Here is a 26,001-nt window from a genome sequence, read left to right on the forward strand (position 1 = left end):
GCAAAGGCTGTGGATACTTATGTGCATGTGCTTTCTTAATTTTTTTTATTTTTAACAAATTTGCCTAAAACCTAAAGTAAACATTTTTCATGTTGTCATTATGAGGTGTTGTGTGTAGAATTCTGAGGGAAAAAAAATAATGAAATTAATTTTGGAATAAGACTGTAACATAACAAAATGTGGAAAAAGTGATGAGCTGGGAATACTTTCCGGATGCACTGTATGCAAGGGAGATTCATGGCCAGGTGAACACACACAAAACCACTAGTACAGTAACTAATGGAGGGGTCTATCGCCTACCCACACACTACGCAGTGATTACCAAGAGATCATCCTGCTGCCGCCCCTCATGTGCGTCCAAACAAACAAACACATGAAAACCATAACAACAAGTCATTTTGTATGCAGGCAAATATAGCTTAGTATAGACCAGGGGTCTCAAACTCGCGGCCCGCGGGCCATTTGCGGCCCTCGATACAATATTTTGTGGCCCTCGCTGGCAAAAGCTTCCTTATAGTTCGCTTCAGTGCTCCCAGGTAATCCGCCGCATCCCCGCCGCTAAACGAGGGCTGCAGAGCCCCTAAATCACCCGGGGGGAAATCCGCCGACATTTCCTGGAAGGGGCAGAGCTTTCAGCTTCAGCTCTGCCCCTCCTGACGTCAATCGCCACCTCTCCCCGCCCCTCTCTATGAAGAAAGAGTGAGAGGGGCGGGCAGAGGCGGCGATGCGCCGCGATTGTGAAATTCCTTATGCGGCCCAGCCTCATCCTGACTTTGCCTCCTGCGGCCCCCCATGTAAATTGAGTTTGAGACCCCTGGTATAGACAGAGTAAGAAAACAGAAAGCAAACACTATGGCCCTATTCCCTCTATGTGCAAGGACATCTGCTGGTGAGAGATGGGAGTCCAGTATAGCTCATAAGCCAGGCTCCACCTGTAGGTGAGGGGTGGAATTGTAGGCCAGTTAGTTATAGTAGAGCCACCTGCTGTGGTGGACAGGGGAAGTTCAGCAGTTTGGTAAATAGTGCCACCAGCAGGTAAGATACAGTATTGCCGGTGTTCTGTATATGGTGTATATTTTCCTCAGCGTTCCTCCTGCAGCTGGTGTATCAGTGGGAGACCCCGTCCTCCGCACCGGGAAGCCCCTGTCCGTGGAGCTGGGTCCAGGCATCATGGGTTCCATCTTTGATGGTATCCAGCGACCTCTGAAGGACATCAGCGACTCGACGCAGAGCATCTACATCCCCCGCGGTGTCAACGTGTCCGCGCTCAGCCGAGACATTAAATGGGAATTCTCCCCCTCCAAGAGCCTGCGGGTACGTCCCCAGACACCGGCGCCGCTCCTCATTTGTGTGCGGACCTTTATCTAGTGCAGTGATCTGCAAACTTGCCTCTCCAGCAGTTAAGGAACTACAAGTCCCACAATGCATTGTGGGAGTCTGACAGCCACAGTCCTGATTCATAAAGCCAAATACATTGTGGGACTTGTAGTTCCTTAACAGCTGGAGAGCCGAGTTTGCAGATCATTGATCTAGTGTGTGTCCAGTCCTCTAGCTGCTTGTTTTCCCAGAGCTCAGGTATAGTTGAATACAGATTACAGTATAATCTCTTTATAGCAAACTCTAATATAGTAAACAAAATGTCCATGTCCCGGCCAAGCCCCATTATAAGTATATGAGAGTAACACCAGGTATAGTAAACCCGCATATGATAGCTTCTGTTATCGTAAACCTGTTTTTTTCCCCTGTGGTATTCTGTATCCGGCTATAGTGGAAAGTGAGCGGGAGCATGCTTCATATGTCAGAGAGACCCATGAGCTGTGTCAGTGGCAGACTGGTAGACACATGTAGCCTGCTCACTATCTGCACACTAGTATGAGCCTGTGGCGATTACCTCAAAAGTACCAGCCTGTGAGACCTATGCTTCCTGATTACTGGGGGAATTGCCTGTCACCTGTGACTTGCTTGTGCATGGCTGCAATGCTTCCTGTGCAAGCTGCTGCCTGATTACTGAGGGAATTGCCTGTCATCCGTGACTTGCTTGTGCATAGCTGCAATGCTTCCTGTGCAAGCTGCTGCCTGATTACTGAGGGAATTGCCTGTCATCCGTGACGTGCTTGTGCATAGCTGCAATGCTTCCTGTGTAAGCTGCTGCCTGATTACTGAGGGAATTGCCTGTCATCCGTGACTTGGTTGTGCATGGCTGCAATGCTTCCTGTGCAAGCTGCTGCCTGATTACTGCCTGTCATCTACAATATGCTTGTGCATGGCTGCAACACTACAGTATCATCCGGACAGAGGAGCACACTATATGTGCTGTAACCTGCATTAAAGTGGACCTGAACTCTTGCACAGGACACGAAATACATAGAGAAATGCACCCTGTATTTAGAAAGTTTAGCCTGTCTAATTCTCCCTCATCTGTGACTAATCACAAGTTGTAATTTGATCTCCCCCCTGTGTCACATGACTGCCTATGGCAGATAAGGCCATTTGAAAGCACAGGATGTTAACAATCTGTCTGCTTCCCTGAATCAGGAAGTAGAAACTGCAGATTTATTTTAGGTTTTGTATCAGCTGTAATAAAAAAAAATGTATTTTTGTTGTGATTATGCTGTTGCGTATCTTTTAGAGCAGAGAGGAAGTATGAGATCAGGTCCGCTTTAACTGATGAGATCTGTTTCCTGTGCAAGCTGTTGTGTGAGTAATGCATGCAAATCCCTGCATATTGAGCTCCATGCATTATGATCTAGCTTAGACGCTGCCTGTGCTCACTTCCTGAAACATTGAAAAGAAAAATGACTCCATTCTTGTTTAAATTAAGATCCAGTACTATAGTATACTTTATATGCTGGAGTATGACCAATTCTGATATAGTAAACTTCTGCTATAATAAAGCACTTGTCCCTTGGTGTTTTACTATAAAGGGATTCTGCTGTATTGTGATCTTGTATTTATTGTGATTTCTTGTTTTCCCCCTTGCAGGTGGGCAGTCACATCACCGGGGGAGATATCTACGGACTGGTGTATGAAAATTCTCTCATCAAGCACAAGATTATGCTTCCACCACGAAACCGTGGAACCGTCTGCTACGTGGCCCCTCCTGGGAACTACGACATCTCCGTGAGTCTGCGGGAGGCCGTTTATAACGCTGTGGAAAGACACTGCTCCACATGCTGCCCCACACTGGTGTATTATCTCCAGCCTGTTTCCGATGGGCTGGCGTTTGTGGTCTGTGATGGGCAGTAGCGTCTCTCCCTCTTTCCTGCTGACCACCAATCGGTTGTTGTAGGGGGCACACGATGGTTAGAGATCACATGATCCAGGTGACCAATGAAGGTGCCAGACAACACCCTGCATTGTCATTGAAGTAACGGCTTTGACTGGCGGCTGAGTATTACCAAATTCATCCTACTTCTAGTGGCCACTAATGATACAATATTTTTTTTGTCCAATATTACCAAATCTATGTAGTGGAAGGGTAAACAGAGTGAATATATTGAATGGATACTCTATGCAGTCCCTTATATCACATAGAAATGGTACGATTCATCTACAAAGATTGAATCATTAGTAGGCTCCTTAAAGGACTTACGAGGCCAAATTATTAAAAAAAAAAAAAAAGTTAAAAAAGTGAAGTACCTGCATCTCTTTAAAAGACACGGAGGACGCCATCCGCTCCCTCCGTGTCATTCCGCCGGGTCCCCGCCGCTCAATAGACCCCCCCGGCCTGTCACGACCGCAGGACCCGGGTCGGGCTCTCCTGCCTCTGCCAATATGGCCGCCGGAGCTGGCCGCGGCTGCGCAGTCCGCACCTGCCGCGAGTGCGGCAGCGCAGCTCTAGGACCAACCCCTCGATCCACGCTACTGTAGCGTGGATCAGGGGGTTGGCCTTAGAGCTGCGCAGCCGCACACGCGGCAGGTGTGGACTATAAAGTGTGTGCGTGCTGTAATTGGTTCCCCCTCTCTGTGTCTCGCCAGGACGTGGTGCTGGAGTTGGAGTTTGAGGGAGTGAAGGAGAAGTTCACCATGGTGCAGGTGTGGCCGGTGAGAACGGTGCGGCCGGTGACCGAGAAGCTTCCGGCGAATTACCCGCTGCTGACCGGCCAGAGAGTGCTGGACGCTCTGTTCCCGTGAGTCCATCTGCTGTGTGTGGGGGGGTCTGGGGAGGAAACACAAGTGTTACACAGGGACTTCACACCATCCTGATACTGGAAAGCTAAATAATCTGATGTCCTATACAGATGAAACTCAGAAATAGTAGAATACCTTGCAAAATTCCATTTATTTCAGTAATTAAGCTTAAAAGGTAAAACTAATATATGAAATAGACTCATTACATGCAAAGCCAGATATTTCGGGGCATATTCACAGTGGGACATTGCGTGGTAATGCGACCTTAAAGCCTCATCTACACGAGTAGATGAGGCTCCGATCCAGCGGCTCGATTAGCCGCCGGATCGCCTCTTCCGCGTGCCCCGGATTCGATTCCCCGCCGGCGCCGCTTATCTTCCGCTCAATTCCCTGCCATTGTCCCCTCGTGGGGATCGAGCAGGGAATCGGCGGTGGGGAGATCCGTCCTGTCGGATCTTATTAATCGAGCCTCATCAGCGGCTCGATTGATAAGCCACATCGCCGCCGCATCTACGCGTGTTGTCAGTATTGAAATCTGCCAGTAACCACCTAATGTTTGCCAAGCTATGGAGAAGAGTCTTCCAGTAGAGCAATGCTCATTCAGACTCCTGTTGTCAGCTGCAGAACTATTGGCTTTCCCAGGTGCAGAGCTATTAAAGAGGCCCTGTGGTGACTTCATAGAAGAGTGCAGTATATTATTCAGGATGCCCTATCCATATATTGCCATATATTGGTATGTAGCCCTGCTTTCCCAGTTATGCTTAGCCTAGGCTGTTCAGCTATGCAGTATTCTCCTCTGAAAGGGCATTGTGGGAGACCAGGAATTATTTTAACTTCCTTTAGAACTTTCCGTAAACAAACATTCCGCAGAGCTGCACCTGGCAGGACTAGAGATGTCACCACCTGTGATAAATGTCAGAATGTAATTCAGGGAGAGAAAAGATGTTAAAATGGGCAAACGCTGAGTAAATCATTTATCCATGAATATTGTAAAAAATAAAGTAAGCAATTTTATCCATTACGTTATTTTCACTACAGTTCCTCTTTAGGCAGAAACGCTCTGCAAACTCCTGATTGGTTGTGACGTCTCATCCGTAGTGAACGTGTCAGATTGTCTCCCCTCTGTGATGCGTTTCTCATGCGCTCTCTATGTTGTGCCTCCTCAGGTGTGTACAAGGCGGGACCACAGCCATCCCAGGAGCCTTCGGCTGTGGCAAGACTGTCATCTCACAGTCCTTATCCAAGTACTCAAACAGTGACGTCATCATCTACGTGGGCTGCGGGGAGAGAGGGAACGAGATGTCGGAAGTACTGAGAGATTTCCCTGAGGTGAGCGTCCATCTGTTACACAACTAGAGCTCTGTGTTTCCCATAATGCTCTAGGGTGGCAGTAACAGGGCCAGGCTATGTACTGAGAGTTTTCCCTGAGGTGAGCGTCCATCTGTTACACACCTAGAGCTCCATGTTTCCCATAATGCTCTAAGGTGGCAGTATCAGGGCCGGGCTATGTACTGAGAGATTTCCCTGAGGCGAGCGTTGTCCTGTTACACAACTAGAGCTCTGCATTTCCCATAATCCTCTAGGGTGGCAGTAACCGGACCGGGCTATGTACTGAGAGATTTCGCTGAGGTGAGCGTCCATCTGTTACACGACCAGAGCTCCATGTTTCCCATAATGCTCTAGGGTGGCAGTAACAGGGCGGGCTATGTACTGAGAGATTTCCCTGAGGTGAGCGTCCATCTGTTACACAACTAGAGCTCCATGTTTCCCATAATGCTCTAGGGTGGCAGTAACCGGACCGGGCTATGTACTGAGAGATTTCCCTGAGGTGAGCGTCCATCTGTTACACAACTAGAGCTCCATGTTTCCCATAATGCTCTAGGGTGGCAGTAACAGGGTGGGCTATGTACTGAGAGATTTCCCTGAGGTGAGCTTTCATCTGTTACACAACTAGAGCTCTGTGTTTCCCATAATGCTCTAGGGTGGCAGTAACAGGGCCGGGCTATGTACTGAGAGATTTCCCTGAGGTGAGCGTCCATCCGTTACACAACTAGAGCTCTGTGTTTCCCATAATGCTCTAGGGTGGCAGTAACAGGAAAGGGAAATGTACTGAGAGATTTCCCAGAGCTGAGCGATCAGAAACGTGATCTGCATGCTTATTCATAGTCTATAGCTAAAAGGGTTGGAGGCAGAGGATCAGCAGGACCAATGTGCATTGTTTAATAGGAGATAAGTCAGCCTCCATATGTCTCTCACCTCAGTTTCCCTTTAAACAGAACAGCAATGATTTGTTATGCCTATGGGAAACCTGCCTATTCAGAGACATGCTGGCGAGAACTTCACCATATGTTAATACTGGGTTTATCTCCCAGCATGCATCTGAGTCAGCAGCTTCCTGTAGGCATAATCATGTGACTACATCCCAGTGGAAACAAAAGGAAGTCTTCTTGGCTGCACAACAGACCGGCTTATTTTGCAGCTCTGTATACTCCTTGTGACAGGGAGTGCTAGGAAATCACTGTATGTGCCGTGTGTATTGTAAATGTAATCCCACACCAGCGACACGCATTCCTTGCACAAGGGGCTTATTTATAAAGCAGGAAATACTGGCGCCCCTGGTTATGAAGATGCCATGTGCTTGATTTCCAAGTTGCATAAAACCTTCTGTAACTATAAGCACTTATAAGACAGTTATATAAATAGTAATGTTGCCAATTTATTAATAAATGCCGTATTGTCTAAATGTGACAGAATGCGGCGTGCGCAAAGCTTCTCAGCACAAAGCCCCGATTCTTCCAGTGATTTACACGCTGCACTTTGTGACTCAGAGCTGGACCACAAGTGGGTCTGCAGCTGTTGTCCCAGAGAATACTGGTACTTGTAGTCCCCCCTGTCATCTCCCCCTGCTGTTGTCCCAGAGCATGCTGGTACTTGTAGTCCCCCCTGTCATCTCCCCCTGCTGTTGTCCCAGAGCATGCTGGTACTTGTAGTCCCCCCTGTCATCTCCCCCTGCTGTTGTCCCAGAGCATGCTGGTACTTGTAGTCCCCCCTGTCATCTCCCCCTGCTGATGTTGCCCCACAGCATGCTGGTACTTGTAGTTAGTCCCCCTGGAATCTCCCTCTACAGCTATTGTCCCAGAACATGCTGGTACATGTAGTCCTCCCTGTAATCTCCCGCTGCAGCTTTTGCCCCAGAGCATACTGGTACTAGTAGTCCCCCCGGCAATCTCCTTCTGCTGATGTTGCCCCAGAGCATGCTGGTACTTGTAATCCTCCCCGCTTTTGTTACTCCAGAGCATGCTGGTACTTGTAGTCCCCCCTGTAATCTCCCTCTCCTGGTGTTGGCCCAAAGCATGCTGGTACTTGAAGTCCCCCCTGTAATCTCCCTCTCCTGGTATTTCCCCGGAGCATGCTGGTACTTGTAGTCCCCCCTGTAATCTCCCTCTCCTGGTGTTGGCCCAAAGCATGCTGGTACTTGTAGTCCCCCCTGTCATCTCCCTCTCCTGGTGTTGGCCCAAAGCATGCTGGTACTTGTAGTCCCCCCTGTAATCTCCCTCTCCTGGTGTTGGCCCAAAGCATGCTGGTACTTGTAGTCCCCCCTGTAATCTCCCTCTCCTGGTGTTGGCCCAAAGAATGCTGGTACTTGTAGTCCCCCCTGTAATCTCCCTCTCCTGGTGTTGGCCCAAAGCATGCTGGTACTTGTAGTCCCCCCTGTCATCTCCCTCTCCTGGTGTTGGCCCAAAGCATGCTGGTACTTGTAGTCCCCCCTGTAATCTCCCTCTCCTGGTGTTGGCCCAAAGCATGCTGGTACTTGTAGTCCCCCCTGTAATCTCCCTCTCCTGGTGTTGGCCCAAAGCATGCTGGTACTTGTAGTCCCCCCTGTAATCTCCCTCTCCTGGTGTTGGCCCAAAGCATGCTGGTACTTGTAGTCCCCCCTGTAATCTCCCTCTCCTGATGTTGGCCCAAAGCATGCTGGTACTTGTCCCCCCCCCCCCCCTTGTAATCTCCCTCTGCAACTGGTTTCCAAGAGCATGCTTGTACTTGTAGTCCCCTCTGTAATCTCCCTCTGCAGCTGTTGTCCCTAGAGCATGCTGGTACTTGTAGTCCCCTCTGTAATCTCCCTCTGCAGCTGTTGCCCCAGAGCATGCTGGTACTTGTAGTCCCCTTTGTAATCTTTCTCTGCAACTGGTTTCCAAGAGCATACTGGTACTTGTAGTCCCCCCCCCCTGTGGTTGCCCCTTCTGACGTTGTCCCAGAGCATGCTGGTACTTGTAGTCCCCCCCCCCTGTGGTTGCCCCTTCTGAAGTTGTCCCAGAGCATGCTGGTACTTGTAGTCCCCCCCCCCCTGTGGTTGCCCCTTCTGATGTTGTCCCAGAGCATGCTGGTACTTGCAGTCTCCCCTGTAATCCCCCCTGCTGATGTTGGCCCAAAGCATGCTGGTACTTGTCCTCCCCTCCCCCTTGTAATCTCCCTCTGCAGCTGTTTTCCAAGAGCATGCTGCTGGTACTTGTAGTCCCCCCTGTAATCCCCCCTGCTGATGTTGGCCCCCGCTCAGCTCTCTCCATATATGCGCAGCTGCTATTCTTGGCAGGCTTCGATGTGCTGCATTATCCGTTATTTAAGCCCAGGATTTCTGGAGACGAGAAATGTACATTTCTTGCATTTGAAGCAAACCATGACCTAAAGAGAGATTCCATTTCTACTGAGAAGCGTAATGTTTTCAGTCCAGCACAAAATATAGCAAGGATTAGCAGTAAACGTTATTTCATCGGGATTACACTGGTTTTATGTGCATGTAAAACAAAACCGAATGTCCACAGTGTTCCTAACTGAAATTAACCAATAGGGATGTAACTTTGCTGCCAGTTACAGTAGAGGGTAAAGGCCTGCATCAAGTTGGATACCCAAAATGCGTTTACCTGTTTTGGTTAACCATTTTTTATAATAATTCCTTTTTTTGTATACCGCTTTTCTCCTGTCGGACTCAAAGCACTTGCGAGGCAGCCACTAGAGCGCACTCAGCGTAGGCAGCAGCAGTGTTAGGGAGTCTTGCCCAAAGAGCTCCCTACTGAATTAGTGCTGGCTTACTGAACAGGCAGAGCCGAGATTCCAACCCTGGTCTCCTGTGTCAGAGGCCCTTATCCATTACACTATCCAGCCATTACTTGTGTGTGTTGGGTTGTGAGTAGCTTGCTGCAGGTAATTATAGCAGCTCCCTGCCGTCTTTCTTCATGAATGCATTAGGCAGCCAAGAAGCAGGTTGTGGGTCCGGAAGCTCGCAGGTCCGGTGCGGGTAACAGATACCCCAGAAAGCGATGCGGTTAGCGGGACTGTGGGTGCTGGTCTGAAAAACACCTGCGCAGGCCTCTAGTGCAGGGGTTGCAAATAAGAGAGGGTGGAGTCACGCCTGAGGAAGTTCTCCCGCGGCCGAATCAGAATTCTTGGGTGGCAGCCAGTTGAGAACATCTGACTGTCGGCAATGGGGAATCGCGCGCGCGATAAAAAGCAGTGTCAGCATTTTATTCTCTGCTGCGGAAAACCGCACATTGCTCCCGGTGCACTGCGATTGTACATTAAGAAGCATTATATGTGTTTTTTTGCGTTGCCGAAAACTGCCACAATTTTGGCAAGTGTGACCTTAACCTAAATGTGCCCATACATTACTCGATATTGCAACCCGATCGACCTTCAGATTTGATTATTTCGTAGAATCTGTTCCGCAACAATGCCACCCGATGGATGTCTCAATCGATGTTGGGAAATTAGTCAAAAGGATAGATCGGTAACTCTCGGTTGTTAGGGCTCATTTGGGTGCACAGCGGTCTGACTGATGCCCGGCTGGTATCCCCCAAGTGTATAAAGGTGGCCACTAACAGTTCAATTTCTAGTGAAAAATCATTCGAGCAGTCAGAAATTCTGATCGGATTGGTTGTAAATAATCTCAGTTGATGGGCACAATGGATTACGAATTATTATAAAAAGTCGTCCGATTGGATTTTTGTCAAACCAAAATTTGGATTTTCTGGTTGGTTGTGATAGATAGGAAGCAAAGATTGGTTTGTTGATGGTGTAATGAACAATTTTTTTATCATTTTATTCATTAGTGGCCACCTTAAAGTGGACCCAAATTAAAAATACAAGATTTCAGAAATAAAATCTATTTTTTAAATGATAATAATAAATAGCAGCCTTTTTTCAGCTGCATGATGACAAATATAAAATATTTTACATTTATTGGAGGAACCCCTCCCTTCCTTTCAAATTGCCGGGACAGAATCCGGCAGACTGGTGAAGTAGGAGGTGTCTGGCAAAGCAGGAATTGCTAATGGCTGCCACCTGTATAACCCTAGCTATGAAAAGAGAAGGGTGAAAAGCATGCACTGAAATGTTCATTGGCTTGAAGGAGTGTTTATTTATCTTTGTATGTGTCAGAGTGCTGCAACTAAATATTTTGAATTAAAAAATGTTTGGTTTGGGTCTGCTTGAAATGTTGTCGTCCCCCTCCATGTGCAGCGTTAGTCTCGCCTCTCTGCCGGCGCGGCTCCTGGCCTTTGGTTTTTGGCGTCACTGCTTGTGCCTCTAAAGGTGCCAAAACTCTAATTTTCCCGCCGATAGACAGCAGATTCGAATGATGCTGTGAAATCAATACGCAAATGCTGACTGACCGATTTCCATTCGAAATTGATCGTTGATCCGTCCGTGCGGAAAATGTTGCTCGATCGCCGGCGGGTCGGGAGTGCGTCGATAGCGGCGTTCAAATGTCTGACGACCGATGTTAGTGGCAATACACTACCTGTTCCGCCGACGCGTGTCCCCGCAGTCCCTTCTCCGCACTGGGCTCTGGCTGGCTTCACTTCCTGTTGGGGGAAGTTTAAACAGTAGAGCGCCCTCTACTGTTTAAACTTCCCCCGACAGGAAGTAAAGTGAAGCTGAAGCCCAGAGCGGAGTAGAGACTGGGGGACTTGCGCCGGCCGGATCAGGTAATGTACGCAGGGGGGCGGCGGCACCGGCAGCTCCACAGATTGTGAATCAATTTCATAGTAAAATCGATTAAAAATCTGTTTGCAGTGTCGGCAGCCAATAGATCCCTCTTTGATCAGATTCTATCTGCTGGTTGATCTGGTGGCAATCGACCAGTGTATGGCTGCCTTTACACATGACACTTGCGCATGTTGTAAGGTCACTATGTGCCAAGTCACATGGTACAGGCATTCGCTATGATGCCATAACACCGTAGAAGGCCAGGAGCCGAGCCGGTCATATTCAGCCAGGGTGATCTAAGTAATGGTCAATCTGTCCATACATCTTGTAATGTGTAGTCACCTTAGCAATGGCCGGTAGGGAGGTTTTATTGCCCGGTGATCTGGCACTGAAAGTTGAGAATTTCGGCACTACTACCACCTAAAGTATTCATCTAGAAGCTCTATTCACTTACACTGGGAAGTGGTAAATCTACCAGAAATGTTATACTTTTATTATATCCTCATTACATCTTTTTTATATCTTAAAGGGGCAGTTTAGTGAAAATTATTATATTCCATTAATCACATATCAGTTATTTAATAAGGAGAGCATACGTTTCTCCATAGACCTTGTGTTAAAAAAAAGTAGATAACACTAATTCTGCTTTTTAAGACAGCTGAGCTGCACCATTACCATGCTCTAAGCTGCTCTAAGCGACTGACTTCACTGATAGTAGCAGACACTGCAGCTGAGGGCTGGCTCACTCACTACAGAGAGGTGTTCTCACATGTAACTAGCTAAGTAAATAGATAAAGCAGGCTGCTAATTAGTTACTTACATAGCAGCCTGTTTGTTTATTTACTTAGCTAGTTACATGTGAGAACAGCATGGCTCTCTGTAGTGAGTGAGCCAGCCATTATAAATCAGCTGCGGTGTCTACTACTATCAGTGAAGTCTGTTGCTTAGAGCAGTCTTAAATAGAAACTCCGACCAAGAATTTAACTTTATCCCAATCAGTAGCTGATACCCCCTTTTACATGACAAATCTATTGCATTTCACAAACAGACCATCAGGCTGCGCTGTATGACTGATTTTGTGCTGAAAACCCTCCCACAAGAAGCTCTGAGTACCGCGGTACTCTGGGCAAACTGCCACAATGTAACAATGTTCACAGACAGGAAATAGCTGTTCACAGCTGTCTCTAACAGCCAAAACAGCTAGCAGCAGCTACATAACCTGCCCACAGTAACAATGTCACCATGTAATAAATGTCAGAATGTAAATCGAGGAGAGGAAAGATTTTACAATGAGCAAACACTGACTAAATCATTTATACATAATTATGGTAAAAAATGAAGCACTTTTTTTACTACATTATTTTCACTGGAGTTCCTCTTTAAAAAGCAGAACTAGTGTTATCATCTACTTTTTTTTTAACACAAGGTCTATGGAAAAACGTATGCTCTGCTTATTAAATAACTGATATGTGATTAATGGAAAACAATAATTTTTACTAAACTGCCCCTTTAACCATCAAGGTGTCATTTTTTGTTAGGTCATTGCAAATGGATGTGCTCAGAAACTAAAAGCTTGTGTTTTGCACAACGAGCAGCCTGATCAGACAGTTCAAGCTAGAATTAGTATGCGCTAGTTCTTACGTAATGTTATCGCCAAAACACTACAAACGCGCTGCTCTCCACAATCTCACTATTTGATCAGAGACCGATCTCTCTCGTGGTGAATCTGGTGGCAGATCGGGACATGAATGGCCACCTTACTAGCAAATCTATCGTAAAAAAAGGCTCTGGGTCCTAAAGAGCCTGCACATTTCTCCCTCGGTTTCCTGATTCAGCACCGTCACCAGCCATTTGAATTGGGAGCCCTCAGAAGGCACCAGGAGCACTTGTGTCCACGAACGCTTCCAAAGATGGGCAGGTCCTTACTTGTACGAGCGCCCTCCAGCGCACATGTGCAGTACGGGAGCTGCCAGTCTTCAGGAGCGCACGGGGACAGAGTTGGAACCAGGACACCGAGGAAGGAATGGGAAGGCTCTTTTATTATCCAGAACCTTCCCTCTCCATCATACACATCTCACTCTGGCCTGCAGAGCCATCAGATTTTGCCCCAAGTGGCTTTGCAAACTTTGCATTATATTTGGCCCACTCTAGACCACCAGGGAAGCTATATTGGAGGTGAATCCCTAGAACACCAGGGAAGCCATAGGGGGGAGAGAGGGGGAACATAATAGACACCAGGTAACTGTTTATGGGAAGGAGGGTGGTCACTAGACACCAGGAAACTGTATAGAGAAGGGGGTCCACTAGATACCAAGGAACTCTTTAGGGGAGGGTGGGAATTACACACCAGGGAACTTTATAAGGGAGGAAGGTGGCCAGTAAACATTGAGGTTAGCCCAAGACTTGGTCTGAGTTTTTAATCTTGGCCCACTTTGTGTTCGAGTTTGACACCCCTGCTCTACATAGAGAAGTATCTGACCTTTTTGTTGTTGTTTTTACTTTAACAGGAGATTTAAATGTCAGTCACACTGTAAAGATATGGTCTTTTCAGATGTCACGATTTACATTGACAATCTGAAAAACGCTGTTATTGTCTCGCCCCCCCCCCTCTCTTTAAAGTGAACCAGAGATAAACAATTGGATCTGTCCTTCTACTCCGAAAAATGACTCCTTTAGATATCTCAAGGTTTTATTTTACAAAGCAGATTTAATGCTTTAAGCCCAATCTACACGATACGGTTCATTATACGATTCGATTACGATTCTATTTACGATCCGATTAAATCCAACATGTCCGATCGGGATTCGATTCAATACGATTTGCCATTGCAAAACAATGGCAAATCGAATTGAATCGAATCCCAATCGGACATGTTGAATTTAATCGGATCGTAAATAGAATCGTAATCGAATCGTATAAAGAATCGTATCGTGTAGATGGGGCTTTATATAGTCTGCTCAATTGCAGAGTCTGCTCAATTGCAGAGTCTCAAGAGTCCCAGAGTGAAAATACATGAACAATTGACCTTTTTATCTTTTTCTCTCGCAATAAAAAGCCCAGGTATCTGCTTAGGAAAGTGTTTTATAGGTGGAATTTGTTATTAGAGAGCTGACTGAGTCCTGACTGGAGAAAAACTGTCAAAGCAGCAATAATAATAAAATCCATAGCCAACTATAAACTTTCAGGCAGAGAAAGAAAAAAAGGAACACAGCATAGTTATTAGTGTGCTAGGCACTGTACATACACATGTCTATCTCACCATGTCACATGTCATCTCTGGTACACTTTAAGCAGCCCCTCTGAGTAGAGCATGGATGGGAGGAGCACAGACAAGCTTGACCAATCGGCAGTGAGAGATGCTCAGCCAATCACAAGCTTTTGCTTTGTTTCAGCTGACGATGGAGGTGGATGGGAAGGAGGAAAGCATCATGAAACGCACGTCGCTGGTCGCCAATACATCCAACATGCCTGTGGCTGCCAGAGAGGCTTCTATCTATACAGGTGAGGCCGATACCTGCCCGCTTTGCTGCCCCCTGGTGGTCGCATCCTCTGAGGCTCACACTCACCTCTCTGTATTCCACCTTATAGGAATCACACTATCCGAGTACTTCAGGGACATGGGATACCACGTCAGCATGATGGCCGACTCCACCTCTCGATGGGCCGAGGCTCTGCGAGAAATCTCAGGCCGTCTGGCAGAAATGCCCGCAGGTGAGTCGGTTCCAATGATCGAATTCTGCCAGGACTGTCTGGCTTGTAATTACCTTGTGCCCCATGTTTGACCTTAAAGTGAGTAGCACTGCGCATACCTCCCAACTTTTTGAGATGAGAAAGAGGGACACTTAAGCCACACCCCTGGCCACGCCCTCACCACGCCTCTAGTCACGCATACCATAAATATTTCATAAGAAAAATATGTTGTTTTATAATTCAAACCACACTGGTCCTTTCTATCCTGGTTCATTTTCCTTCATAGTAACATTTTAAAATTAGTAATATATCAATTTAAAGGATGGGAATAAAGATTAGAGTCAATCAAACACATTTTTTATTGGAGAAATATAAATATTTACATAGAAAGAGGGACAAAGTCCTGAAAGAGGGACAAATGAGGAGGAAAAAGGGAAAGAGGGACAGGGCTCCCAAAGAGGGACTGTCCCTCCGAAAGAGGGACAGTTGGGAGCTATGAGCACTGGTGTGGAACTCCAGGCCTGGAGGGCCAGATCCATGCCAGTGTTTAGGATGGACTGAGAAAGGAATGTGTTCTACCTGATGGAGCACACCTTTCCTGATTCAGTCCCATCAATTCATTTGAGCTGTGTCAAAAATGTGTGAGGACCTCGGCCCTTGTAGGACCGGTTTGACATCCCTGCTCCAGGGAAATGATAGCTGAGTGAGTTGTGCACCCACCTCCTACACTGTGCCCTGAGTCTGGAGCCTCCCTCGTCTCTGCCTCGGCCCTGTTGTATGGCAACCTTAACACTTAAATCCTGATATTCTGTGCAGAGTAACTAGAATGCAGGGCCGGGCCGAGGCATAGGCTGGAGAGGCTCCAGCCTCAGGGCGCAGTGTAGGAGTGGCGCACAATTCATTCAGCTGTCATTCCCAATTGTGTTTGAAGCAGAAAGAAATAAGAAAAGGGGATACATGGCAGTGACTGCAAGCCAGATAACTAGATATTAAGGTGTTGGGGAGGTTGTGGGCCCTGTGGCGCCTCTTAGTGTAATAGCAATCAGTGTGTGACGGCTGGGGTGGGAGGGATGGAGGGGCGCACTTTGCTGTCTCAGCCTTGGGTACTGGAGGACCTTGTCCCGGCTCTGCTAGAATGGCTCTTTTCCCACTATAAAGTGCTACTGCAGTGCGAACGCATGTCTTTTATTTGCCACTACCATGATTCCGCCACTATCCGTCAAGTGTGGCGTGTTTTGAATGAGTTTAAAAAGGCAGAAAAAACATTGAATTGCCAAATCGTGGAAAAATTCCATAGCGGCGCAATGGCTATGCAATTTTCCTGCATATAATAACAAAAAAGGCAGCACAATTGCAATCCTGCCAAACAGGGATATGTGAGTCTGTGAGTGCACTGTAAGTAAAAATTGCAGCGCACTCATAGAAATATCCCTGTTTTGCGGTCCGATTGAAATCGCAATGCAAACCGCTGCAGCAGTGAAAAATAGCCCAAAAGGCTTATTATTTGGGCACTAGTATGTGTGGCTCTTTTGTTCTATGCACTGATGGGCAGCACTGGTTTCCACAACCCTCTTACAAATATTAGTGCGATGCAAATGGCTTGCAAATCTTATTCAAATTGTATGCAATTTAGAATTGTGCCAATCCAAATCAGCAGAAGTTCCATCAGCCCGATTCCAACCTGCTTACAATTAGCCAGAATTAGTAGTATCATTGACCATCCGTGCTCCGTTTGTGATGCTAACTATGGCGCCCAGCTAACATCTTTGTGTCTTGTGTGCAGACAGCGGCTATCCTGCCTACCTGGGAGCCCGACTGGCGTCCTTCTACGAGCGCGCCGGCCGAGTCAAGTGTCTGGGGAACCCCGAGAGGGAAGGCAGCGTCAGTATTGTCGGGGCGTAAGTATTGTCTTCCCACTACGGATTACTGTTTACTGTCTGCAGACTATTATTATTATTAGAAATATTCTTCTGTCTGTCCTGACACATTAATCCTCAGGTTGAAGCCTATGACAGCCGATCACACTGATTGGCTGGCGGAGGGAGGGAGGGCAAATATAAAATAAGTTATATTTATTCAAAAAATAATAAAATACATATTTATAGAAAAAAACAATTGGTGGTGATCAGACCCACCAGCAGAGAGCTCTGTTGGTGGGGAGAAAAAGGGGCGGGCAAATCAATGCTGAGTTGTACGGCCCTGCAGCTAGGCCTTAAAGCTGCAGTGGCCCAATTAGTAAAAAATGGCCTGGTCACTAGGGGGTTTAACACCGCGTCCTCAAGTGATTAACTACTTGAAGACCGCCTCACACCAACAGGCGTGACCGCGGCGGCAGCCCCAGGACCGCTTCTGGCGTCAAGTCCTGGGGCTGCAATTTCCCAGGGAACGGCCGTGCACATGCGCGATCATTCACTGCCCTTCAGCCTGCTAGCCGCCGATCGCGGCTAGCAGGCTGTTTCGGGATTAGTTACATTGTATTACATTGTATTACACAGGGCGACTTTTTCTGCTGAATGGAGCTGCTGACTTTGAGAAAAAGTCGCCCTGTGTAATACAATGTAACTATGGAAGGATGGATATCATTTTAAAGCTCTCTTTCTCCTCTTTCTGGCGACACATAAATCGTCGCCCTACGCCTTTTAGTTTTCTCTATTTTTGCGATCAAAATCGCGGCTGCTGCAATTTCAATCGCGAAAATAGAGAAAACTAAAAGGCGTAGGGTGGCGCTTTATATATCATTGGAAAGAGGAGAAAGAGAGCTTTAAAATGATATGCATCTTCCCATAGTTTCTGCACTGCTCGGAGTCCCTTTAAATACAGCAGCTGAAAGTGGTGGTGTTGGAAAAGCTTGCCCTTTGTGATGTGAAGGGTTAATCATTCACATAGAAACGGGCGTGGAAGAGTTAAGCGGCCGGGTAGAAATGGGCGTGGAAGGGTTAAGCGTTCGCGTAGGTACAGGCGTGGAAGGGGGTAAGCGGCTGCGTAGAATTGGGCACGGAAGGGTTGAGCGGCCACATAGAAACGGGCGTGGAAGGGTTAATAGTTTGCATAGAAATGGGAGTGGAAGGGTTAAGCGGCTGCGTAGAATCGGGCATGGAAGAGTTAAGTGTTCGCCTAGGACCGGGCGTGGAAGGGTTAATTGTTCACATAGGAAGGGGCGTGGAAGGGTTAAGCGGCTGCGTAGGAACAGGCATGGCGGGGTTAAGCGGCAGCGTAGGAACAGGCATGGCGGGGTTAAGCGGCTGCGTAGGAACAGGCATCGAAGGGTTAAGCGGCCGCGTAGGAATGGGCGTGGAAGGGTTAAGCGGCCGCGCAGTCGACGTAGCGATAGCTGCCAGATTACACAGCCTGACGCTCGGCCAGCGGCCCCTCCGGCTGCCAAGAGAAACTTGGCCGGGCTGCAGCGAGGGGGCCGCAGCTTTCACTAGCTGAGGTGTGAGATCCCCCCCACCCCAAACTGATATATAAGGGGCTGATTTACTGAGGGTCTCCCGGGCTGGCGGTCAGAGGAGGACACAAGTGTTCTTGCAAACTATATTAAAGAGGACCTGAACTCAGAACTTCCCCTCTGCTCTAGAAGATAAGCAACGGCATCATAACGTTTAAAGAAAAACTTTCCTTTGTTACAGCTTACAGAACTCGCGCAATAACTCTGCAATGTGACTGCTTCCTGCTTTCATGGAAGCAGAGAAAGGGTTAACAAATTAGCTGCTCTGCCGAAGACTGCCAACATTCCTGTGCTGACACAGCTGAGAGATCAAATTTACACTTGAGGATGATGAGGGGGGAATTAGACATAAATACATACAGGGTGCATTTCTCTGTTTTTCTTCTGTCCTGTGCAAGTGAGAGCTACATGGTGGCCATATTTATTACCTGTAACGACCGCCTAACGCCGATAGGCGTTGGCGGGTCGTTGGTGGTATAGCATGGAAACGGCCGCTTGAGCGGCCTTTCCATGCCAGTTCACGGAGGGTGTCTCCATGAGCAGTGTGCGAGCCGCCGATTGCGGCTCGCACGCATAATGTAAACACGCGGGAAAAAATCCCAGCTGTTTACATCATACGGCGCTGCTGCGCTGCAGCGCCGTAAGGCAGATCGGCGATCCCCGGCCTCTGATTGGCCGGGGATTGCCGTCATTTGATAGGCTGAAGCCTATCCTATCAGGCGCAGGACTGATATCCGTCCTGCGCCGCTCATCGGGAGAGGTGGAGGGAGGGAGGAAATCGCTGCGGAGGAGGGCTTTGAGGAGCCCCCCCCCCCCTGCTAATCAGTAATGGCCGGCGGCGATCAGACCTCCCCAGCAGGACATCCCCCCCCCCCCCCCCTATTGGGCAGAGCCCACGCAGCACCGATCATTGCAACATCCCTTGGTCCTTAAGTGGTTAAACAATACCCGATGCCTGGCTGTCCTGTTGATCTCTTAGGCTGCAGTAGTGTCAGAATCACACACCTGAAACAAGCATGCAGCTAATCCAGTCAGAGCACCTGATCTGCTGCATGCTTGTTGAGTGGCTGTGGCTAAAACGCAGAAGATCAGCATGACTGCCAGGCAACTGATATTGCTGAAAAGGAAATAAATATAGCAGCCTACATATCCCTCTCACTTCAGGTCCCTTTAAGGTCTTTATTAGGGCTTACAGTATAGCAATGGTTACCTGGATCACATCAGAGAATAGTGAGGGACGATGAAAGGTTTGCAAATCTGTGACTCTGCAGATGTAGTTGCATTCGTATAACCACAGTAAGAACCCATTTAATAAACCAGAAACTCCAGGATTTACGTAAACAGTGGGACCGGCTGTCTCTGGGGCGAGCTGATCCGACTGGCAGGTCACTTGCGGGCCAGGGGGTACTGTATACACACTTGATTATCGGCGGAGGCGGTCGTTCTTGGCTGCCCCAGCCGGCTTTAGTCAGGCGCCTGCACCAATCTTTACATATAAGCTGCAGCTTTTTAGAATCTCTAACTTATAACGTTTTGCTGTTTTGGTTTAGTTTTCTGTCTGCACTGAGGTTGTGTAATTGGTGTCTGTGTTTCTCCTTTAGTGTGTCGCCCCCCGGTGGTGATTTCTCAGATCCCGTGACGTCAGCGACGTTGGGCATTGTTCAGGTACTTTCATTAGACGCAGATTCCGTTTATTTCAATCTTTTTGTGATACTTTCTACAGCACCACGGAATATGTTGGCGCTATAAATCAGTAATACCCAATGCAGGCATTCATCTCTGGGTGAAGACAGAGAAATTAGCGATATTTCTTATGGATTTTGCCTCCAAACTTCCAAAGCTGAGGGTAACACAGGAAGTTGAAGTGTCTTCAATTCCTGCTTGTCAAACTTTTCCTCCAGTGTCTGTGCTGTGATTTATTCACACGTTTGCATCAACAGATTGCTGGGCTCACCTTAATGCAGCTAGCCAATCGGATGCTTAAAATCCATAGGCAAAATTGCGAATATCTGTATATAATTTGCTAAACAGAAAATATATAACTTAAAAACAGAAGGTATTTGTGATTATTCAGGTTGGAGTGAGCATATGATGTCTTCCACGATGCATCACTGCTGAATATGCAAATTATCCTTTGCTGTCCCTGTAAGCTAACCACACCTCCAGAACTTCTGGAATGCACTGATGTGTCAGCTTGTTAATTGTACAGAGCAACAATAATCCAACATGCATACAGACTGTTTCAGGGCCCCTGCCACACCAGAGAGTGTTTTGTGGTTCGTTTTTGTTTTTTATTTTTTTAAAAAAAAGCTTGCATTAAAATCGCAGTAACATTTTTTATTTTTTTTTAAATCGTGATTGAGGCTATTGTGCCGCGGTTTTAATGTAAGTTAGTGTAAGTGGATTTTAAAACGAAAACTACCAACAAAACGCTCTCCGGTGTGACAGGGCCGCTAGACTGAATGATCCTCATCAGTGCATGGCATGGATTAATGTGACTGGGAGAAGAGGAATCCACAGCACACTATGTCACAGCATGCCACAGACTGAGAGGAGCATAACGGAACTGTAAACCTAAAGAATGTCCACAGACTGCTTAGCCATTGTCCCCCTACCCCACCCCCTCCCATGTCCCCCATTTCCCCTAGCTTTGGCAATACCTGTAATGAATCTTGGTCATGCCAATAAAGCTATCTTTGATTTGATTTGACTCTATGGAGCAGGACTTGAAGCACCCAGAGTTACAGATTGCCCAGCAAGCTCATGGTGAACCAGAACTCCTAGGAGTGGGACTACAATGGTCCAAAAAGCCCTCTTACTAAAATGATATGGAAAACAGAAGTTTCCTTCTTAAAACAGAAAGTATTTGCGATTATTCAGACTGGAGTGAGCATAGGATGTCTCCCACAATCCATCACTGCTGAATATGCAAATCATCCCTTTGATGTCCCTGAACGCTAAACATGCCTCCAAATACCGCAGATTCCTTCTGTTATAAAGTGAGCCCGAGGTGAGAGGGATATGGAGGCTGCCATATTTATTCCCTTTTAAACAATGCCAGTTGCCTGGCTGTCCTGCTGATCCTGTGTCTCTAATGCTGGGCATGCACTGCTCGTTTTTGCCGCTCAATTCTCCTGCTTGATCGTTTCACCGCTCAATTCCGCAGTCAATTCTCTTACCTTCCGCTCGGTTTTTCTAATCTTTTTCCATTCACTGCTATCCGGAATCGAGTGGCGAAACGATCAAGCGGGAGATTGGACATGTCAGAAATTATCTATCGAGCCTTCTTAAAGAAAATCTGTAATGAAAAATCCTCCCCTCGGGTGGGGGAAGCCTCTGGATCCTATTGAGGCTTCCCCCGTCGTCCTCGGTCCCACAGCAGCGGCAAAAATTCTCCCGGAGCGGCGGCCATGTAAATATTTATCTTTTGGCTCCAGCGCAGGTGCAGTATCCGCTCCTTCCCACGGAGATAGGTGGAAATAGCGATCTCCGTCGGGCCACTCTACTGCGCAGACGCAAGTCTCCGGTGCCTGCACAGTAGAGCGGACTAGACAGAGATCGGCTATTTCCCCTATCTCCGTCAGAAGAGCCGCAACAGCGCCCACCTGGAGCCTGGAATGGTAAATATTGCACAGGATGTCGGGCCACTGTTCGGAGGGCTGCAGCGAGACCCCCGTGGGACGGAGGACGGCGTGGGAAGCCTCAGGATCCTGAGGCTTCCCCCTCCCGAGGTGAGTACCCCCCAGGGGAAGTTTTTCTTGTTACAGTGCATCTTTAATGTGTATTCCCCGCATAAGGGCCCATTCACACTAGAAGCGCTTTTCTGAGCATTTTTGCGATTGATTACTGTTTTTTAAAATCGCTCTCATTCACTTTCATTAAAATTGCCTAAAAAATGCTGGGATTTTGCGATCACGTACATGAAAATCGCTGGGATTTTTCCACGATTTTAATGAAAGTGAATGAGAGCGATTTTAAAAACTGCTAAATCAATTGCAAAACGCTCAGAAAAGCGCTTCTAGTGTGGATGGGCCCGAATACTTCTAGCCACAGACCCTGAACAAGGTAACATGTGAAGTCCGCTCAACCATCCACTGAGCAGGAACCATGCAACTCAACCCCCAACAGCAGATATCCCAAAAAAGTGACATTCCGCTCGTGATCCAGCAAATAATCTTTATTGGAAAAGTAAAACATGGCACAACATATCTGCTAACAGACATTGTGCCGTGTTTTACTGTTCCAATAAAATTATTTGCTGGATCATCGAGCGGAACGTCACTTTTTGGATATTGGACCCTGAACAAGCATGCAGCAGATCAGGTACTCTGACTCAGATGACTCCGGTATTACTGGATTGGTCATATGCATGTTCCAGGGTTTTAACACTACTTACACCAGAAGATCAGCAAGGCAGCCAGGCAACTGGCATTGCTTACAATGAAATAAATATGGCGGCCTCCACATTACTCTCACCTCGGGTTCCCTTTAAGAAGGCAGATGCCATGTTGTGGCATCTATCTCTGCCGGATTCTCTCATTATGATTGAATCAGCCAGATCTTAATGCCGAAAATTGAGTAATGTATGGGCAGTTTCAGGCCTGGAACCCACCAGGAGTGCTTTGTGAAGTGAAAAGCTCTTGGTAAATGTAATGCTATGGGGTGTGTGCACACTGGAGGGGGATGTGATTTTATAAACATCCCCCATAGCCTTACACTAGCAAGAGTTTTTCAAATCAGTAGCAGGGATGGGCTCACGAGTTATCACGAGTCATCACGAGTCCCTAAGGACTCAAATTCGTAATTAAAATGAGGCTTAAAGGGGAACTGAAGTAAGAGTTATACGGAGGCTGCCATATTTATTTCCTTTTAATCAATACCAGTTGCCTGGCAGCCCTGCTGGTCTATTTCTCTGCAGTAGTATCTGAATAACACCAGAAACAAGCATGCAGCTAATCTTGTCAGATCTATCTTTAAAGTCTGAAACACCTGATCTGATGCATGCTTGCTCAGGGGCTATGGCTAATAGTATTAGAGGCAGAGGATCAGCAGGGCTGCCAGGCAACTGGTATTGCTTAAAAGGAAATAAACATGGCAGCCTCCATATACCTCTCTCTATAGTTCCACTTTAATTGCTGCAGTTGTGCGGCTGGATGATGAGGGGTTATTTACCCACAATTCTGCCGTCCTGCCTGCGCTCCAAACAGCTTGCACGCGTCCTATTGGTTACGTTGCAAGCCTTACTATGCACACTTCCTCCTTCTGGCTTGAAGGAGGAAGTGTGCGTAGTGAGGCTTGCAACCTGTCCAATAGGACGCGTGCAAGCTGTTTGGAGCACAGGCAGGACGGTGGAATTGTGGGTAACTAACCCCTTTGTCATCCAGCCGCACAGCTGCAGCAATTTAGGGCCCGTTCACACTTAAAACCGCAGAACGCCGGCGATTACCGCCGGCGTTTTGCGGGAGTGATTTTCCCGCGATTATCGCGGAAAAATCACTGGACACTGCGGCGGTTTTGGAGCGATTGCGATTAGCGTGCTATGCACGCCAATCACGATCGCAAATCGCGGAACGCTCGTCGCCGGCAAACCGCTGCATGCAGCGCGGTTGCGGTTATCGCTAACCGCAACCGCGGCAGTGAGAACACTGCCATTCGCTACATTGTGTAGCGGTTCTCGCAGAACCGCTAGCGGTTTGCCGTGAGCGGGAATCGTGCGATTCCCGCTCAAGTGTGAATGGGCCCTAAGGCTCATTTTAATTACGAGTTTTACCCGTGAGCCCATCCTGATCACTAGTGCTTAGAAAAGGCTGTTAGTGGGTTTTTAGCCCTTACAGTTCATTGAATTGCCGTCCGTCATTACAAAGGCATGGCTGCACAATCACTACTTACCCTGCAGAGATATTTGTTTATTCTGCATGTTGGAGACTTATTTGCTTGTTGTGGTTTTTTGGTTAATTTTTGTATATTTTTGAGCTCTGTGGCAATGAATTATGTATAGCTAGGAGCAGGGGTATAATTTGTGCCTTCTGTGGCTTTTTTAAAGTTTGATTGGTTTGTGATGCTCTTGTATCATGTTGATTGATAACTTGTACAATCGGATAGCATGTTGTACTGTAACAGATTGACTAGTGAAACCTGGTAAGAACAGGGCCTGTATGGTGATGGGCGGAGCTGTGACTCTGTATTATATCACCAGGTGTTCTGGGGGCTGGACAAGAAGCTGGCCCAGAGGAAGCACTTCCCCTCTGTGAACTGGCTGATCAGCTACAGTAAGTACACCCGAGCACTGGACGAGTATTACGACAAACACTTCCAGGAGTTCGTCCCTCTCCGAACCAAAGCCAAGGAAATCCTGCAGGAAGAGGAGGACCTGGCCGAGATTGTGCAGCTGGTTGGAAAGGTATGGCAGCTGGGGGGAAAGTGGGAGGAGCTGGGGGTCATGTGATTTGGGGGAAGGGTGGAAGGGCGAAGGGTGATGTTGGTGTCAGCTGTATGGAAGGGCGGAGCTGGAGGGTCAGGTAATATTGGTGTCAGCCATGTGGAAGGGTAGAGATGGTGGTCAGGTGATTGTGTCAGCCATGTGGAAGGGCGGAGATGGTGGTCAGGTGATGGTGTCAGCCATGTGGAAGGGCGGAGATGGTGGTCAGGTGATGGTGTCAGCCATGTGGAAGGGCGGAGATAGTGGGTCAGGTAATGGTGTCAGCCATGTGGAAGGGCGGAGATGGTGGTCAGGTGATGGTGTCAGCCATGTGGAAGGGCAGAGCACTGGTTCAGGTGATGGTGTCAGCCATGTGGAAGGGTAGAGATGGTGGTCAGGTGATGGTGTCAGCCATGTGGAAGGGTAGAGATGGTGGTCAGGTGATGGTGTCAGCCATGTGGAAGGGTAGAGATGGTGGTCAGGTGATAGTGTCAGCCATGTGGAAGGGCAGAGCTCTGGGTCAGGTGATGGTGTCAGCCATGTGGAAGGGTGGAGATGGTGGTCAGGTGATGGTGTCAGCCATGTGGAAGGGCAGAGCACTGGTTCAGGTGATGGTGTCAGCCATGTGGAAGGGCGGAGATGGTGGTCAGGTGATGGTGTCAGCCATGTGGAAGGGTAGAGATGGTGGTCAGGTGATGGTGTCAGCCATGTGGAAGGGCAGAGCACTGGTTCAGGTGATGGTGTCAGCCATGTGGAAGGGTTGAGATGGTGGTCAGGTGATGATGTCAGCCATGTGGAAGGGCGGAGATGGTGGTCAGGTGATTTTAGTCTCAGCCATGTAGATTTTGTTCATTTTGGAATGGGGGGAATTTTTATATGAAAAGTAGTTTTTCTATAAGTGATGAGTGAAGCAGCAAAGAGCAAGAAAGATGCCAAGGGAACAAAGGGAGAGAGGAAGGAAGACTTAGAGAATGAGGGCGTCAAGAAGTCGAGAGGGACAGATTGGTAGTAAGGAGTAAAACGAGGCAACAGAGGTGGCGAAGAGCGATGGACGGAATACCCTGAGGAGCATGGGAGAGGGGGTGTCAAAAAGGCGGAGCTTCCTAATTTTTATAAAAGTTAAAAAAAAGTTTGCTTTTTTAACCTCCGTAATTCTCATGAGCTGTTTCTCCTCGCAGGCCTCACTGGCAGAGACGGATAAGATCACCCTGGAAGTGGCCAAACTTCTTAAAGACGATTTCCTGCAGCAGAATGGATACACTCCATACGACAGGTCAGAGCACCCCCTTATCCCATCGCGGTCTGCTCAGATAATCCTGCCCCCCATCCATG

The 26,001-nt window shown here is 47.8% G+C and overlaps 1 protein-coding gene across 3 annotated transcripts in view; it reads left to right on the forward strand.

Moving 5' to 3' along the window:
• ATP6V1A (ATPase H+ transporting V1 subunit A) overlaps nucleotides 1-26,001 on the forward strand; it is a 79,716-nt gene that overhangs the window by 40,691 nt on the left and 13,024 nt on the right. For all 3 annotated transcript variants that reach the window (XR_011026577.1, XM_068270911.1, XM_068270912.1), the window contains exons 5-14: nucleotides 1,100-1,314; nucleotides 2,983-3,120; nucleotides 3,979-4,130; nucleotides 5,298-5,460; nucleotides 14,506-14,614; nucleotides 14,702-14,824; nucleotides 16,587-16,701; nucleotides 19,853-19,916; nucleotides 24,448-24,651; nucleotides 25,848-25,942. Coding sequence is in view for 2 of the 3 variants with exons in the window: in XM_068270911.1 (XP_068127012.1) it covers nucleotides 1,100-1,314; nucleotides 2,983-3,120; nucleotides 3,979-4,130; nucleotides 5,298-5,460; nucleotides 14,506-14,614; nucleotides 14,702-14,824; nucleotides 16,587-16,701; nucleotides 19,853-19,916; nucleotides 24,448-24,651; nucleotides 25,848-25,942 (1,378 nt within the window). In the remaining variant the exon portion in view is untranslated. The remainder of the gene's footprint in view (nucleotides 1-1,099; nucleotides 1,315-2,982; nucleotides 3,121-3,978; nucleotides 4,131-5,297; nucleotides 5,461-14,505; nucleotides 14,615-14,701; nucleotides 14,825-16,586; nucleotides 16,702-19,852; nucleotides 19,917-24,447; nucleotides 24,652-25,847; nucleotides 25,943-26,001) is intronic.

Source organism: Hyperolius riggenbachi, chromosome 2 (assembly GCF_040937935.1).
Source record: "Hyperolius riggenbachi isolate aHypRig1 chromosome 2, aHypRig1.pri, whole genome shotgun sequence".
In the NCBI taxonomy this organism is placed as follows: domain Eukaryota; kingdom Metazoa; phylum Chordata; class Amphibia; order Anura; family Hyperoliidae; genus Hyperolius; species Hyperolius riggenbachi.